The sequence below is a fragment of the Nothobranchius furzeri genome, chromosome 11 (assembly GCF_043380555.1).
Source record: "Nothobranchius furzeri strain GRZ-AD chromosome 11, NfurGRZ-RIMD1, whole genome shotgun sequence".
In the NCBI taxonomy this organism is placed as follows: domain Eukaryota; kingdom Metazoa; phylum Chordata; class Actinopteri; order Cyprinodontiformes; family Nothobranchiidae; genus Nothobranchius; species Nothobranchius furzeri.
In genome coordinates, this window is record NC_091751.1 from 41107364 (window position 1) to 41123445 (window position 16082).

The 16082-nt window shown below is 43.7% G+C and overlaps 1 protein-coding gene across 3 annotated transcripts in view; it reads left to right on the top strand.

Moving 5' to 3' along the window:
* Positions 1 to 10472, top strand: part of myadmb (myeloid associated differentiation marker b) — an 18069-nt gene extending 7597 nt beyond the window's left edge. The window contains exons 1-3 of one of the 3 annotated variants that reach the window (XM_054742856.1): positions 1722 to 1855; positions 2334 to 2413; positions 6040 to 10472. In XM_054742856.1, coding sequence (XP_054598831.1) covers positions 6120 to 7001 — 882 coding nt within the window. In that variant the 5' untranslated portion in view covers positions 1722 to 1855; positions 2334 to 2413; positions 6040 to 6119 and the 3' untranslated portion in view covers positions 7002 to 10472. Of the gene's footprint in view, positions 1 to 1707; positions 1856 to 2333; positions 2414 to 6039 lie in introns of those variants that run through there. The other 2 variants (XM_015956119.3, XM_070541559.1) reach the window with 2 other exon arrangements.
* Positions 10473 to 16082: the final 5610 nt, after the last annotated feature.

The window sequence follows — 16082 nt, forward strand, 5'->3', positions numbered from 1 at the left end:
AGCTTCGGTGTCCCCCCCTCCGTTGTCCTCCTGGTTCTCCTCCCTCTCCCCTCCAGAGAGGAGTTATACAGTCTGATGGCGTGCGGGACAAAGGAGTTTTTAAGTCTGTTAGTTCTCATCTTGGGGAGAAGCAGCCTTTCACTGAATAGACTCTTCTGTTTGTTTATGGCCGTGTGCAGAGGATGCCCAGCATTGTCCATGATGTCAAGCAGTTTTTTTAATGTCCTTTTCTCTGCCACTGACACCAACGTGTCCAGTTTCATGCCGACCACAGAGCCTGCCTTCCTGATCAGCTTCTCCAGCCTAGATGTGTCCTTCTTCGCTGTGCCACTCCCCCAGCACACCACAGCAAAAAGAAGTACTCCAGCAACCACTGACTCGTAAAACATCCTCAGGAGCTTCCTGCAGATGTTAAAAGACCTCAGCCTCCTGAGGAAGTACAGTCGGCCCTGGGCTTTCTTATACAGGTGGCCTGTATTGCATGACCAGTCCAGTTTATTGTCCATCCACAGCCCAAGGTACTTGTACTTAGTGACCACCTCCACCTCCTCCCCCTCTATCTTAATCGGCACTGGACCCTCTCTTGACCTCCCGAAGTCCACAACCAGTTCCTTAGTCTTTAAGGTGTTGAGTTGCAGGTGATTCGAGTGACTCCATGCGACGAAATCTCTCACCAGACCTCTGTACTCCGCGTCCTGATCATCCCAAATACACCCCATGATGGCTGTATCATCTGCGTACTTCTGAATATGGCATAATTCAGAGTTGTAGCTGAAATCAGAGGTGTACAGGGTGAATAGAAGTGGGGACAGCACAGTTCCCTGTGGTGCTCCTGTGCTGCTGACCACAGTGCCGGACGTGATGTCCTTCAGCCTGACATACTGTGGTCTGTTAGTGAGGTAGTCAGTGATCCAAGCGACCAGGCAGGGGTCCACCTCCATCCTGTTCAGTTTTTCCTGAAGCAGACCAGGCTGGATTGTATTAAAGGCACTGGAAAAGTCAAGAAACAGGATCCTGACCGAGCCTTTTCCCCCATCCAGGTGTGAGTAAGCTCTATGCAGGAGGTACAGGATGGCATCCTCCACTCCGACACCCGCCTTATATGCGAACTGTAGTGTGTCCTGGGCATGTTGTACCTGTGGTCGGAGGAGGTTGAGGAAGAGCCTCTCTAAGGTCTTCATAAGATGTGATGTCAGTGCCACCGGTCGGAAGTCATTCAGCTCATTGGGCCGGTTCTTTTTGGGGACCGGAACGATGCAGGATGTCTTCCAGAGGACGGGCACTCTCCCCAGTCGCAGGCTGAGATTGAAGACTCGTTGTAGCGGCTCCCCAAGTTCAGTAGCACATGCCTTAAGCATCCTGGGACACACCTCATCTGGGCCTGCCGCCTTGCTGGGGCGAAGTTTCCTCAATTCTCTCGTGACCTGGTCCACTGTGACACTGGGAGATGATTATTTATTTTTATTCAGAAAACTTTATTCTGTTTACATGAATGAGCTACACTTGAATTAGTTTAAGTTGTTTTTATTCTAATTATCTTGAAATCCATTAGAAAACAGCAGATTTTCTGCTTTTTCTTGTTGCTTCCAGCTTCCACGAGCGGAGAAATTATCAAAGGGGGAAATGTCTAGTGTGGGTGTAGGCGGTGGCTCTGACCCATCGACCATGAGCAGGGTGGAGGAGGAGTTCAGCTGGATGTGAATAACGGTGCAGATATTCGACGCCTAATTTGGTTTTCTGGGCGGAGAGCAGCTTCTTAGGACTGCTAGTAAATTCAAACAGAAGGCTGAGGACCTAAAATCTGCAGCTCTTCACTCCTGGTTGTTCTAGAGAACAGCAGAAAAGTGTCACGAAGGTAAGAAAAGTCCAGAGTTCACTTGCTGTTGTAGTTTAGAATAAAGAAAAATGAGTTTACTCAGTGGGAACATTTCACTTTCTGCTTCCTGTTTTACATTCATGTTTCCTCAGAAGAATGCAACTCTTAGTTTCTGTGCTTCAACTTACCAACAACCAGTCTCCCTTGATTTAACATCAAGTCTCACAGGCTTGTAACAAGTTTATTTACTTTCTGTAGTTCGTTATCCTGCTGTATTTTATTTAAATTGAATATCTTTTGAATGCAAGTTTTGGTGTTTGGAAAATAGTTTCATTTTAATTTAAACTCGTCTTATTTATTTGAATCGTCTGTGTTTTGTGGACTGATGTCTTGTGTGGGGTGGGAACAGGGTGTGGCAGCCTGACAGACACCAAACTGATTGATTCTTTAGCTAAACTGATCTGAGGTAAAGGTTAAAGAACAAATCTCCAATGGATCACTGTTGTTTTTTTCACAGAAAACAGCCACAGAGATAAAAACGAGGAGGACATCCAGAGTGTGTTTGCTGCACCTGAAGAGACTCAGTCACAGATTCTGGTATCTGAGTCTGGTTGTTGTAGAGAAATGCGTAGTATCCCTTCTAGGAAAGCTATTCTAACTAAATATAGTATTGTCCCACACTGGTGGGGCTTTTTGCAGTTGGTTTTGTTTGAGTTAGTTGTTGCAGCTGTCCAGATTCACAGTGGAACTTGTTGCCTCTCCAGACCTGGTCGAGTGCAGACCGCCTAAAAGGACCTCCCATGGCCTCAGATGATAGTAAAACATTCCGTTTTTCTCCTGCAGTCAACAGATTATGTTTCTGTTGCTAAAACATTTGACAGCAAAGGAAGAAAACAGCACAACAGCAACATTTTGGCTTATTCTTCAAAACTTAATACAAACAGCTCCTTTTGTGCAAATTTTAAATGCATGCATTTGTTTTTAAGTTGGTTTTAAAGACTCATTTTAAATGTGTGGTGTGTCAGGTTGTGCTTTAAACTTTAGTGGTGTGAGTGTTGGGAGCAGGGTGTGGCAGGGGGCACACCCACATTAAATGTCAATGAATGAGCTGTTCCAGGAGTCCAAAACAACTCACACACACGCTGCACATCTATATAGTGCGCGCATGCTTTCATGTAGCGTGAACTTTCATTTAAAAAGGAGTCATGTCAAAGAACCTCTGCTGTTTTGCTGTGTCGGGTTAGTTAGTGCCTCGTGATTGCTTGACTATGTTCCGGATACTTTTAGAAATTAAAAATGCTTAATAGTAGGATTTTCTTTCCTTAAAAAGCAGTGAAAGCACACTTTTTGAACCTTAACCTATCGACCTCTGACTCACGAATGGTTCTCCAGCAGAGTGTGTCTTGTGTTTCGGCCCTTGGGTTGGCTGTAAATGGATTAGAGTTGAAATTGAGTGAGTGATGTTGTGTCATGGCAACGACGCAAACAGCGCATGACCTCTTGGGCTAACACAAACTCTTGTTTCCTGAACATCTCAGTCTACATGTATGGAGAGTGGGAGCACAAAGGTGCGTGATACTGCCACATCCTGTTTTAATGCGTGAACCTATTTTCTGCTCCCCTCCATTTGGAGAGGGACTCCTGTTTGAGTTGTGTTTTCCACACAAAAACGCCACATTTTCCAGACTCTTCTGTCATTTTCCTCTCATGGCTATTTCTTTCCTGACTGGTTGCCATGAGCAGCACAGCCGTGATTGTGGCAGAGCTGGGGTTTATGTTTTTTCCACCGTTGACCTTCCATATACACTCTGAACAGTTTACATGGAGCCTAACTGGTCGCCCGAGGGCAAGAGCGTTAAAGTAAAAAGGCCAGAAAAGAAGAACACGGGAGTATGAGGAGGAAAAAGAAGGCGAGACTGCAATATGGAGAAAAACTTTGCAAACATGACAAAGTCACCAGTTGTTCAGCAGACAGCAGCACATCTGGAACACATCAACGAGTTGGAAAATCTTACAAGAAATCAGGGAGGAGGTGGGGAGAGAAATGAAGAGTAGTGAGAGAGGAGACCAATGCTGACTCACTCCGTAGCTATTCCACTCCATCACTATGTTTACACGACGTGCCCTTCTGTGCCTGAGGTGCAGGGCTTCCCCCATGTCCCTCCCCCATCACTCCCCCTCTAAACCTATAGAAGGTTTTAATGGGTCTCATTTTCCATTCTTGCTTCTCTTTTCTGGCCTCCCACTTCACCAGCAGCAGCAGCGTTCAGCCTCGGCAGCTTCGAGTCTTTCTTTGGTGTTTAATAGAACTAATGTAAACAGGTCTTTTCTCCTTGCTTTTAACCGTCTCTCTGTGTAAACCAGGAACTAGGAATGCAGCTCTGGTGGAGCCAAATGGGTAATAGGTGTAAAGGGGGTGGAGGGGTGGATGGACAGTGTCTCTGCGCTGTAAAAATGTCCATTTACTCTTGTTGTCCCAGAACAGCTTGATGTTAGTGTGGAATAAAGCAACACATTCTTCCTTTTAAATGAGAAGCAGTCCGTCTCGGAGATGGCACCAGCCATATTGTGTTAAAAACTGTTAAACTTTTAGTTGTTTACATAAAAACTTTTAAACTATCTGTCGTTGTTTAATATTTACATGCCAGCCGGGGCCAAAAGGCTGGAGTTTTTATTTCAACTGGTGGCCCACAGACCAGATGCAGCTCACTGTCTCATTTCATTTGGCCCCACAACTAAAATGAAACACTTTTTTATTTATTTATTTTTGTTGCTAATTTTATGTTCATTTTGGGACAGTCAGGGATGTTTAAGGTTATGATAATGTAACAATAAATGGGATAATGATGTATGATATTGACCTTTAACATTTTCTAGAAAGAAAATTATCTTTTAGCAGCTCTCAGAATAAAAATCATGAGACGCAAGGAACAAAACTGTTAAATATAAAACAGATTATTAAAAAAGATCAATAAATATCATAAAAATGAGAGTAAAAAATCAAAAAATGTGGTAAAAATGTGCTCTAAGGAACAAACGGGTGAATAGATTAAACTTAATCTGACATGCGGTCAGTTAAAACCACCTCTGAATGTTCTTATGTCTAGATGAAGCATTTGCTGAACTAAAGTGAGAAAAAAATACTTTTACAGTGTACAGACAATTCTAAAAATGGGATGCTTGGGAAGAAAAAGTTTAACATTGCCTAATATTACCATCTATTAACCCTCCCACTGTCTTTATGGGTGACCCCGTGAGGAAAGTTGACCGTTGAGCAGGGTTGATGGTTTATCCCTTGAGGTCCACGTGGCAGGGGTGAGGTGGTGCTGACTCCTCACCCCTGCCACATGGACCCAAGGGATAAACCATCAACCCTGCTCAACGGTCAACTTTCCTCGCGGGGTCACACCCATTAGGTCAGTGGGAGGGTTAAAAAAGAAGAAATTTGCTGAAATGTTGTGATTTTTTTAAAAGTTTTAGATTTAAAAATATTAAATTTTATTGGTTTGGTTCTTGCAAATCTGCTAATTGACTTATCTATTTGTGGCCTCTCGAGAAGATGGTTTCTTCCTGTGCATTGTGGGTGAACCTTGGTTTACTCCCTCAGTCCAAAAAACAATCAGGTCAATCGTTTATTGTCTAATAATTATGAGTCAGAATTAAATTAATTCATAATTTGTGCCAGATATGTGACTTAACCTCACCCTTTTTCCTCTTGTAAAGAATCACAGCTCCATAAAGCGACTCCAGAGTACATTAACTCCCCGGGAGTGGGAGTGGAACAAATGATGAAGGTCATGTTTAGAACATGATGACAGACACAGTGTGGGGCTGGTGGAGGTTATGGCGCCTCTCCCATCATGGAGGATACAAGCTTGGGACCTCATCATGGAGGAATGTCAGGGTGAAACTATCCGTGTGGGAATTCTGCTAAGGCCTGAAGTTCCTTCAACTCCTGGAGGAAAGTCTGAGAAAGCTCCTCACCAGATGGAAATGTGCTGTGTCCACTGTGACCACAGTGCAGTCATTCTTTGAGATTTTGAGTTGTTCTTTCTGCTATTTGTGAAATACAATGGCAGCATTGTGCCACTGAGAAAATGCTGTGTAGGAGGACGCAGTTAGCCTGAGCAGAGGGTTTTGGACTCACTTGGTTGAGTCTTGTGCGATAAGGTCTTGTAAATTACAAAAGTCCTAAAATATTATGTTTTTGTTTCACTTTTCAGTTCACGCTGCCTGAGTGGCTAACTGTAGAAATCGGAGAATTCTCTGAAGAAAGAAGTCTTGGTACCTAAAAGATCTCATCATGGCCATAGTCCTGAAGTCCAGCCCTCTTTTATGGACACGGCTGGCCGCCCTGGCCTGCTCCTGTGTGGCCTTCTCCGTGGCTGTGCATGGTGCCAGGCTCTTCCATGGCACTGGAGACTTTTGCATCTTCTGCTGGGCCTTTAGCTTTGCCGGCACTCTTCTCATCCTCCTGGTGGAGCTTTTTGGCCTGCAGACCAAAGCCCCTGTTTCCTGGAAGAACTTCCCCATCACCTTCGCCTGCTACGCTGCCCTCCTCTGCTTGTCAGCCTCCATCCTCTTCCCTCTCTACTACCTGAAGGGTTCCACTGGCCAAAGTGAGATCCGCGACTGCCGCATTGTGTCGACTGTTTTCTCCTGCCTGGCCACCATTGCCTACATGAGCGAGGTGAGCATCACCAAAGCTCGTCCGGGGGAGGTCGCCGGCTACATGGCCACAGCTCCTGGGCTGCTGAAAGTCTTTGAAACCTTTGTGGCCTGCATCATCTTCGTCTTAATCAGCGATCCCGTGTTGTATGACCGCCACGATTCGGTCAAGTACTGCATGTCCGTCTACTGCATCTGCTTCATCCTGTCAGCTATCATCATCCTGCTCTGCATTGGTGAGTGCACCGGCTGCCTCCCCTTCCCGTTCGCCCGCTTCCTGTCAGCCTACGCCCTGCTGGCTGTTGTCCTCTATCTGTCAGCAACCATCATCTGGCCAGTGTTCAACTTTGACCCCAAACACGGTGGTACAAAGCAAAGACCGTCCCATTGCACCGCCGACCCTGGGTTGTGTTCATGGGACAAAACAGTGGCGGTGGCTGTTCTCACCGTCGTCAATTTCATACTCTACCTGGCTGATCTCATCTACTCCACCCGCTTGGTGTTTGTCAGCGCTTAAACCTTAACAAAGGGGAAGGGCAGTGTGCTGCAACAAAATTTTCATTTGGCAAGTGGATTCAAGGCTGTTTGTTAAACATCCTTCTGCAAGCAAATGCAAACATTAAGACAGCAGTATAAATAACACGCAGTGGGTCTTTGGGGAGAGAGGTCTTTCAAAATAAAAGGCTAACATGTTCAATTGGTCTGAATTTAAATGTCATGATTTTTTTTAGCCTATCCAGACCTGCCAAATGTAATTTTCTTAAAGTATACTGCATTGCTGAGTAGCTAAGAATGAAATTAACAATAAGAAGAGGGTCAGCGGGTAAGTTTTCATGTAAAAATGCTATTCAGAGTCCTTTTTTTCCTGCATTTATTTCTCCTTATCCAACCTGAACTGACCATTATCCTGATTGTAAAAAACCATGGTGGAACTGCTGGAATACGCTGATACAAAAACAAAATAGATAAAGAAAACTCTTTAATTTAGAAATATTTGCATATTTAATCTCATATAAATAAAGTTAATAGGAAATAATTTCATTATTACCCAGAAATTAAGATGATTTGCCACCTTATCGTGGTGGAGGGGTTTGAGTGTCTCAATGATCTTAGGAGCTAAGTTGTCTGAGGCTATCTGCCTCTGGTAGGGTCACCCATGGCAAACAGGTCCTAGGTGAGGGATCAGACAAAGAGCACCTCTTAGGGGTCGGGTGCAGTGTGTGACGGGTGGTAGTCGAGGGCGGGGACCTTGGTAGTCTGATCCTCGGCTACAGAAGCTGGCTCTTGGCACATGGAATGTCACCTCTCTGGTGGGGAAGGAGCCTGAGTTGGTGCATGAGGTTGAGAGGTTCCGACTAGATAAAGTCGGACTCACCTCAACGCATGGCTCTGGCTCTGGAACCAGTTTCCTTGAGAGGGGTTGGACTTTCTACCACTCTGGAGTTGCTCCCACTGAGAGGCGCCGAGCAGGGGTGGGCATACTAGTTGCCCCCCATCTAGGTGCCTGTACTTTGGGGTTTACCCCAGTGAATCAGAGGGTAGCCTCCCTCCGCCTACGTGTGGGGGGACAGATTCTGACTGTGGAAGTCACTGAGGTGGTTAAAAAGCTCCTCTGTGGCAAGGCTCCAGGGGTGGATGGGATCCGCCCGGAGTTCCTTAAGACTCTGGATGTTGTGGGGCTGTGTTGGCTGACAAGGCTCTGCAATATCATGTGAACATCGGGGGCAGTCTCACTGGACTGGCTGGCCGGGGTGGTGGTCCCCTTATTTAAAAAGGGGGACCGCAGGGTGTGTTCCAACTACAGGGGGATCACACTCCTGAGCCTTCCTGGTAAGGTCTATTCAGGGGTTCTGGAGAGGAGGGTCTGTCGGATTGTTGAACCTCAGATTCAGGAGGAGCAATGTGGTTTTCGTCCTGGCCGTGGAACAATGGACCAGCTCTACACCCTTAGGGGGATCCTGGAGGGTGCGTGGGAATTTGCCCAACCAGTCTATATGCGTTTTGTGGATTTGGAGAAGGCGTTTGACCGCGTCCCTCGGGGGCCCTGTGGGGGGTACTCTGGGAGCATGGGGTACCAGGCCCTCTGATACGGGCTGTTAGGTCCCCGTATGGCCGGTGTCAGAGCTTGGTCCGCGTTGCCGGCTGTAAGTCGGGCTCTGTTCCCAGCGAGAGTTGGACTCCACCAAGGCTGCCCTTTGTCACCAATTCTGTTCATAACCTTTATGGACAGGATTTCTAGGTGCAGCCAAGGTGTGGAGGGCATCCGTTTTGGAGGCCTGAGGATCAGGTTTCTGCTTTTTGCAGACGATGTGGTCCTGTTGGCTTCATCAGAACGTATCTTCAGCTTTTGCTGGAGCAGTTCGCAGCCAAGTGTGAAGCAGCTGGGATGAGAATAAGCTCCTCTAAATCTGAGACCATGGTCTTGATTCGGAAAAGGATAGAATGCCTTCTCCGGGTCAGGGATGAGGTCCTGCCCCAAGTGGAGGAGTTTAAGTATCTCGGGGTCTTGTTCACGAGTGAGGGAAAACTGGAGCATGAGATCGATAGGCGGATTGGTGCTGCATCTGCAGTGATGCGGGTGTTGTACAGGTCTGTCATGGTGAAGAGAGAGCTGAGTCAGAAGGTGAAGCTCTCGATTTACCGGTCGATCTATGTTCCTACCCTCTTCTATGGTCATGAGCTTTGGGTAGTGACAGAAAGAATGAGATCGCGGATACAAGCGGCCGAAATTAGTTTTCTCCAAAGAGTGGCCGGGCTCTCCCTTAGAGATAGGGTGAAAAGCTTGGTCATTCTGGAGGGGCTCGGAGTAGACCCGCTGCTCCTCCACATCGAGAGGAGCCAGTTGAGATGGCTCGGGCATCTGGCCAGGATGTCTCCCTGGTGAGGTTTTCCGGGCACGTCCAACCAGGAAGAGACCCAAAGGAAGACCCAGGACACGGTGGAGGGACTATGTCTCTCGGCTGGCCAGGGAACGCCTTGGGATTCCCCCGGAGGAGCTGGCCCAAGTGACTGGGGAGAGGGAAGTCTGAGCCTCTCGCTTTAGGCTGCTGCCCCCACGACCCGACTCCGGATAAGCGGACGAAAATGGATGGATGGATGTTTTGATACACCTGAGGTAAAATAAATAAATAAAACAGAATTTTATGAATTCAAATAAACACAACATATCCAAAAGTGAAATGCACAATATCATATCTTTCTGCTACAGTGCAAAAAGAGATTATATTAAAACTATTTACAGAAACCAATATAAAAAAATTAAAATGCATCTTTCTGAAGATCCACATGTTTTGTAATTGATTTTCTAAAATGCCCATCCTAGGATTGTTTGTTGTTGTGCCATTGGTCTTGTTGTTGTGAACAATATATTTCTTTACTCAGTCGTTGGCCAACTATGTTGTATCTTGTGCCTCAGTTATTTTATTGTCTGTATGAATGGATTAAATAGATTAAAACTGGCTTAAAGCCAATGTGTTATGTGCATGTAAACAGTCAAATAGAGGAAAACAAAAGCTTGTTGATCCCTCTTATTATATATGTGTAATGCATGTCATGCATTGACACTTTAGTGCTCTAACAAATGAGTTTATTGCTATAGGCTGGCTTTTGCTCCTTTTATAGTTGCATTGTTACAACCAACAAAATGTATGCCTGGTCATTAAACAGTGTATTGTGATTTTAAAAATCACATTGATAGTTTAGGTCCCGTTATTGTATTACTTGTATTACTAGGTTTAGATTATTATTTTTTGTCTCCAAGTATTAAAGCATGTACTTAAATAAGCAAATCATAAATTGATAACTGATTGGATTGTTGGTTATGTCTTGCTGAGGAAGTACTCCAAAACACTTCTTTCCATGTACATGTTGTCAGAGTTAAAGTTTGTGTATTCTTTTGTTATTTTTCATGAGTTTATGTGTGCAAACCACATCAGTGTTGTAAGGAAATGTAATCCTGTGTTTTAATAAAACCACATTTAAAAACTGATGTGTGTGACCTTTTGGGCTCTTTTTCATTGTCCTATATTCTAGTATACAAGTTTATAGAAGAAATGTTTTCTTTAAAATAATCACAAAAGCCAAAGTAGTTTTTTAACCTGAGATGAAACACTCTGTAAATCATCATTGTTCCCTCCTCCTCAATGCCTTCTCTTCCCATTACCTCAAACTGTCAAAGTTCAGCGTGGAGATTGACTAATCCCTCTGTAAACAAAACTCAAGGACCATTCTGGCTCAATCCACAGCTTCTGGGATTAACTATCTGAAGGCTTGAGTAAGAACAGCAGATCTTATTTAAATCTGCAGGAAGGAAATTGGCTTATGTGGTTGAAGGAAGGGTTGAATAGTGAGACTCAGATTAACAGGAAAAGAGGGGAAAAATTCTGTCTGAGTCAAATTCTTAGAAGGCAAATTAATTTAGGCTTAATTAACAATTAAACATGCCTTAAATCTTTGTTTACCTGATCTGTTCTTACATTTTATTCATTGCAAAGGAAAACCTGAAAAATCTAATGAAATTGTTTTCACTTGAAATAACGGAATTTTCTTTTATTAACTGTGCTTCTGTGTAAAAGTTCCAATGGCCTCTGTTAACAGAAACTTTTTAAAATCAAGACATATTTGTAACGTGACGAAATGGCCTGATTTTGAGATCCCACAGGTCAAATGCACAGCCAGGTCAACTTACCCTGGCTATGACACATCTTACTGTATTTTCCCCTGACAGGATTCGGAGAGTCTGCACATAGCCCCTTCAATCAGAGCCTACTTCCTCACACCAGCTGGACTGCAGAGATAATAAAACATAAGTTAGCCTTTTGCCTAGATTCGGAGTCTCCATCACAGAGGGTGTGTTCTGAGATTCTTGGTAACATCTCTCAAACTTGTCAGCCCCTGATCGGCTGGCCAAACCATAATATCAATTTTTTTTAAACTAGATGGCTTTGAGTAATTTGTGAGTTCTAGAGCAAGCTTCAGACCGGCCATCTTTAGCACCTCTTTAACCAGAAGGATTTTGACATGTCGTCAAAACCTTAAACCTTTATCGCACCTGCGAAGCTGAACAACAAGATTGTTTTCCTGCAGAACAAAGCTGACTCCAAACTCCTTCAGAGTTATTTTTAAGACATTCGGTTTCATCCATCTGTCGTGACCCGAGAGACATCTCCGGACTGAAAGAACCAGCACCTTGGTCCTCTACAGCCCTCCGGTGCCAGCGGTCATCCGACCTCTCACTTTCGGATCCACCAAGAGAGTCTCTTAATCGGGGTAAAATAGACACACAGATAGCGTCTGAATGTGATTGATAATAACATCTTTATAGTTTATTTGCAAACCAAATTCTTTCCGTCCAGAACTCAGCTCTGAGAACGGAGATTCTGAGTACAATATTCACACATAGGTTCCAGACACCATCTTAGTTCGCATCCACTCACAGTAAATAATAGTTTAAAAAATTTATTAAGTCTTATAAATTCTTACTTTGTTTATAAACCTGACTGTTTCTTGAATCAAAGCGAAGTGTGTACGATCCCTTAATAATTAAAAGAATCCTAGGATCTTCTAATTAATCATACTAAGACCAAGCAAGGGATATTCTATTTATATAGAGTATCATAGCTTTGGCCACAAGTGGTGGTAATAATAATAAATAGCTCTTAAGCAATTTACCCTCTATTATCATTACATATTTATATAACAATATTGCATGAACTGCTGTGAAATTTTTCAGATTCTGAACCAATTTAAGACACAGAGATTACACTTTGGTCTTGAATATGCTCTGCCTAGCCTTTAGCCTATCAGTCCTGTATGTACTGAGATAGTAAATAAATGTTTTTTGCGGAAACTCATTTCAAAGTCCCCCAAAGGGGTTCAGAGTATCTTTATTATCCCCAAAGTAGCATTTAGGATCACAGCTATCTAGGAAATAACATAAACAACACTGTTGAGCAAAGTGCTGTACAGCAAAAGACATGAATAAAAATTACCAAATGTATTATGAATAATCATCAAACTATACTTATATTAAACCTGTTTACAATTATAAAGCTGATAGCTTAATGGTGTCCTTCCCTGGTGCCAGAGCCCCTATGGAGCAGGGGCAGGTATGGGGGACACCCTCATCTACCTGCAGCACTGGGCTCTGACTCACCTCGAGATACAAAAGAGCACTGTGAGAATCATGTTCTTCGATTTGTCAAGTGCCCTAAACACCATCCAGCCATGTCAACTGCAGCAGAAGATGAGGGGTGCAGGAGTGGACGAACATCTGACAGCCCCAACTACCTCACAAATGGGCTACAGTAGTGAGGCTGCACAACTGTACGTCTGAGGTGGTTGTGTGTAGTACTGGAGCTCCACAGGGCACGGTGCTCTCACCCTTTCTCTTCACCTTGTACACCTCGGACTTCACCTACAACACCAGCAGCTGTCACCTGATGACTCAGTCATTGTCGGCTGTGTGTCTGAGGGGAATGACCTGGAACACAGGTTAGTCATCATTGACTTTGTTGACTGGTGTGAGCATAACCAGCTTCGCTTGAACACCAGTAAAACAAAGGAAACACTCAGAGAAATATTCCTCTTCACTCACCAGTAAACATCAAGGGAGCAGACATTGAGGTGGTGGATACCTTTAAGTACCTGGGTGTTCACCTCAACAGCAAACTGAACTTATCCCACAACACAGATGCTGTGTATGAGAAGGGCCACGCTGCCTCCACCTCCTGAGGAGGCTGAAGTCCTTCGGAGTTAATCCCCATCTGCTAAATCTTTTTTTCACTCTGTTGTTGGCTTTGTTATCCACTCCGCTGTGGTCTGTTGGGGTGCAGGCAGCTCTGACTGATACAGGAAGAAACTGAACAAGCTAGTTCACAAAGCTAGCTTGGTTCTGGGTTGCCCACTGGATTCAGTTGAGGAGACGTGTGAAAGACGGATGCTGGGAAAGATAACCTCCATATTGGAAAACCCCTCCCAGCCACTGCATTCTACTGTGGAGACCATGGACAGCTCCTTCAGAGGCAGACTGAGACATCCCAGATGTAAAACAGAACACTACCTTAGGTCGTTCATCCCCTCTGCAGTAAGAGTGTATAACTCCTCAGTCTAAGTTGTATTATCCTGGTACACAGTAACACCAATGCAATACTCAGTACGAGTTTAAACCTTGTGCAATACTGGATTTACATAGTATGTCTGTGTCCCTTACAGTGTGCAGCATAGTTCTGGAATCCAAGTTTTCTTTTTATTTGTTTTTTTTTTTTCAGTGGATGAAGATCACGATAATAGCTTACTGTCTTTGTGTGTTTGCCTGTAATCTTTTTTATTATTTTTCATCTTCCTTTTCTCTAAGTGTTTGTGCTGCTGTAGCAAGTGAATTTTCCCACTGTGGGATCAATAAATTCTATTCTATTCTATTTTAAGAGGCACGTTTTTGAGATTTCTCTGCTTCAGCTGTCATGTTCTGTGTCCCTGTGGTCCCCATCCCCCTCCAGGTTTCCCCCATGTCACTTCACTTCATATTTATTAATAATAATAATAATAATGCATTGAACTTATGTAGCACTTTTTTAGGACACTCATAGACGCTTTCACACACTCTCACATTCACACACGGCCAGTGATGGTAAGCTACATTGTAGCCACAGCCACCCTGGGACGGTCTGACAGAGGCGAGGCTGCCATTTGGCGCCGTCGGCCCCTCTGACCACCAACACAGGCATGTTAGGTGAAGTGTCTTGCCCAAGGACACAACAGCAGAGCACCCCTGGCAGGAGCTGGAATCTAACCCATGGCCCTCCGATCATGGAGCAACCCGCTCTACCACCTGAGCTACTGCTGCCCCAGCAGTTTACCCATCTTCATTATTGTTATTTTCCCCAGTATTTGATCTCCTCTTCATTTGGTTCTGGTCTTTTTAGTGTCCTATGTTAAAGTGTTTCTTGTTTATTTTTGTGTTTCTGGTTTCAGGTTTATTAGTTCACTTATCTTTAGTTTTCTGTATGTTTAGATTATCTAAGTTAGTATCTCCCTTTAATATTTTTTGTTCCTCCCCACTTAGTAATTAGTCTCCCCTGCCTTTCAGTGTGTTTAGTTCTGTAACTCCTCATTGGGTCATTAGATTATTTATAATTGATCCTTTAGGACCAGGTTTGGACCCCCCTGATTGAACTGGTCTTTTCTGCATCTGCCCCCAAATGGATCTTAGTGTCCTTAAAGTGCAGACTGCATTACATACATTGAGGTGGTGGGTACATTTAAGTACCTGGGTGTTCACCTCAACAGCAAACTGAACTTATCCCACAAAGATACACCAAGACATTGCAGGAAAATGGTCCATCATGGTGCTTTTTAACCTCATCCTGGCTCTGCAGAGCTCTTGGTAGGTCTCTATGACCTTATGTATACAGTGTTTTTGTCTCTCGCTGATTTATGAGATTATAAAAAGTGAAAATGTGCTGCAGAACTTTGCACAATACATGGTTATACACACACAGTTGCACAATTAGCAATTTGCCTCAGAAAACAACAAGATGTCATACAGGGAGCAGGCTTCCCAATCCACCTCACTAACTAAATTAATTCCTGACATTCCAACCCTCGCTAAGGAGACAGCGAAGAAGTGAGTCTTTCAATAATTTGAAACAAAAGATCTCTGATGCAGCAGACATGTTTGCATGCAAGGTGTCCACCACAGAGCTGAGCTGAACTGCATTTGTCCTCCGACTAGAGAAACCGCTGCAGCGTGAGCCTGAGTTAGATTTAAAACCTCTCTTTCCAAACTGTGAGGGTTTAATCACAAACAGATGTGCAGGCCGCGTCAAAAATAGGGTGATTTATTCTGGGGCTGTTTCTTAATGTGCTCTTTTGATTCCAACATATTTGTGTCCTTTGATTTCATTCTGACTGTGTTGTAATTTGTTGCTACCAGTTTGATTGAAAGGGAAACTTGATCAGTGTTTGTGCTGGTTTGCTACTGGTGCAGTCCTGAAAAGCTCCTCAGTTAATAATTAAAAAAAATTGGACATTCATCTTTATTTTGTTTCCTAAAATATCTGAATGAATAAAGATGTCTGTCTTCTTTTCCCTCGGGGGCTTTAATGTGATTTGTCGGTGCAGTTCCTGGTCCATGAGGCCATTATCAATACATCAGCATCAGGGGGCTTTTACTACCTTCCTCTGTTCATGCAGGTACTGCAGTTTTGTCTAAATGCTTAGATTCAGATCAAGTTTTGAATGTAAATGTAAAAAACCAGCAGGTAATTTTTACATATCTGGTCAACAATATAAAGGAATAAAAATTAAATCAAACATGTAGCCCTTTAAAATGTGTATCCCAGTAAAAGCTCTTCAGCTGCTTTTAAAATGATTTAAAATGTTTTAATTCAATTTAAAAACAAAATAATTTAATTCCTACAATCAATTCATGTATTTTTTTAATCGAAAAGGAATGCTGTGTGATGTTTGAGTATTTAGCCCCCCCTGGTGGAACCTTAAAGGATTTCAAAGAAGCACAAACCTTCCTAAAAAAAAAACGAAAACGTTTCATTCAACTTGGATGCAAACATCTTACATTCACCAGTCAGGACCGACCAAA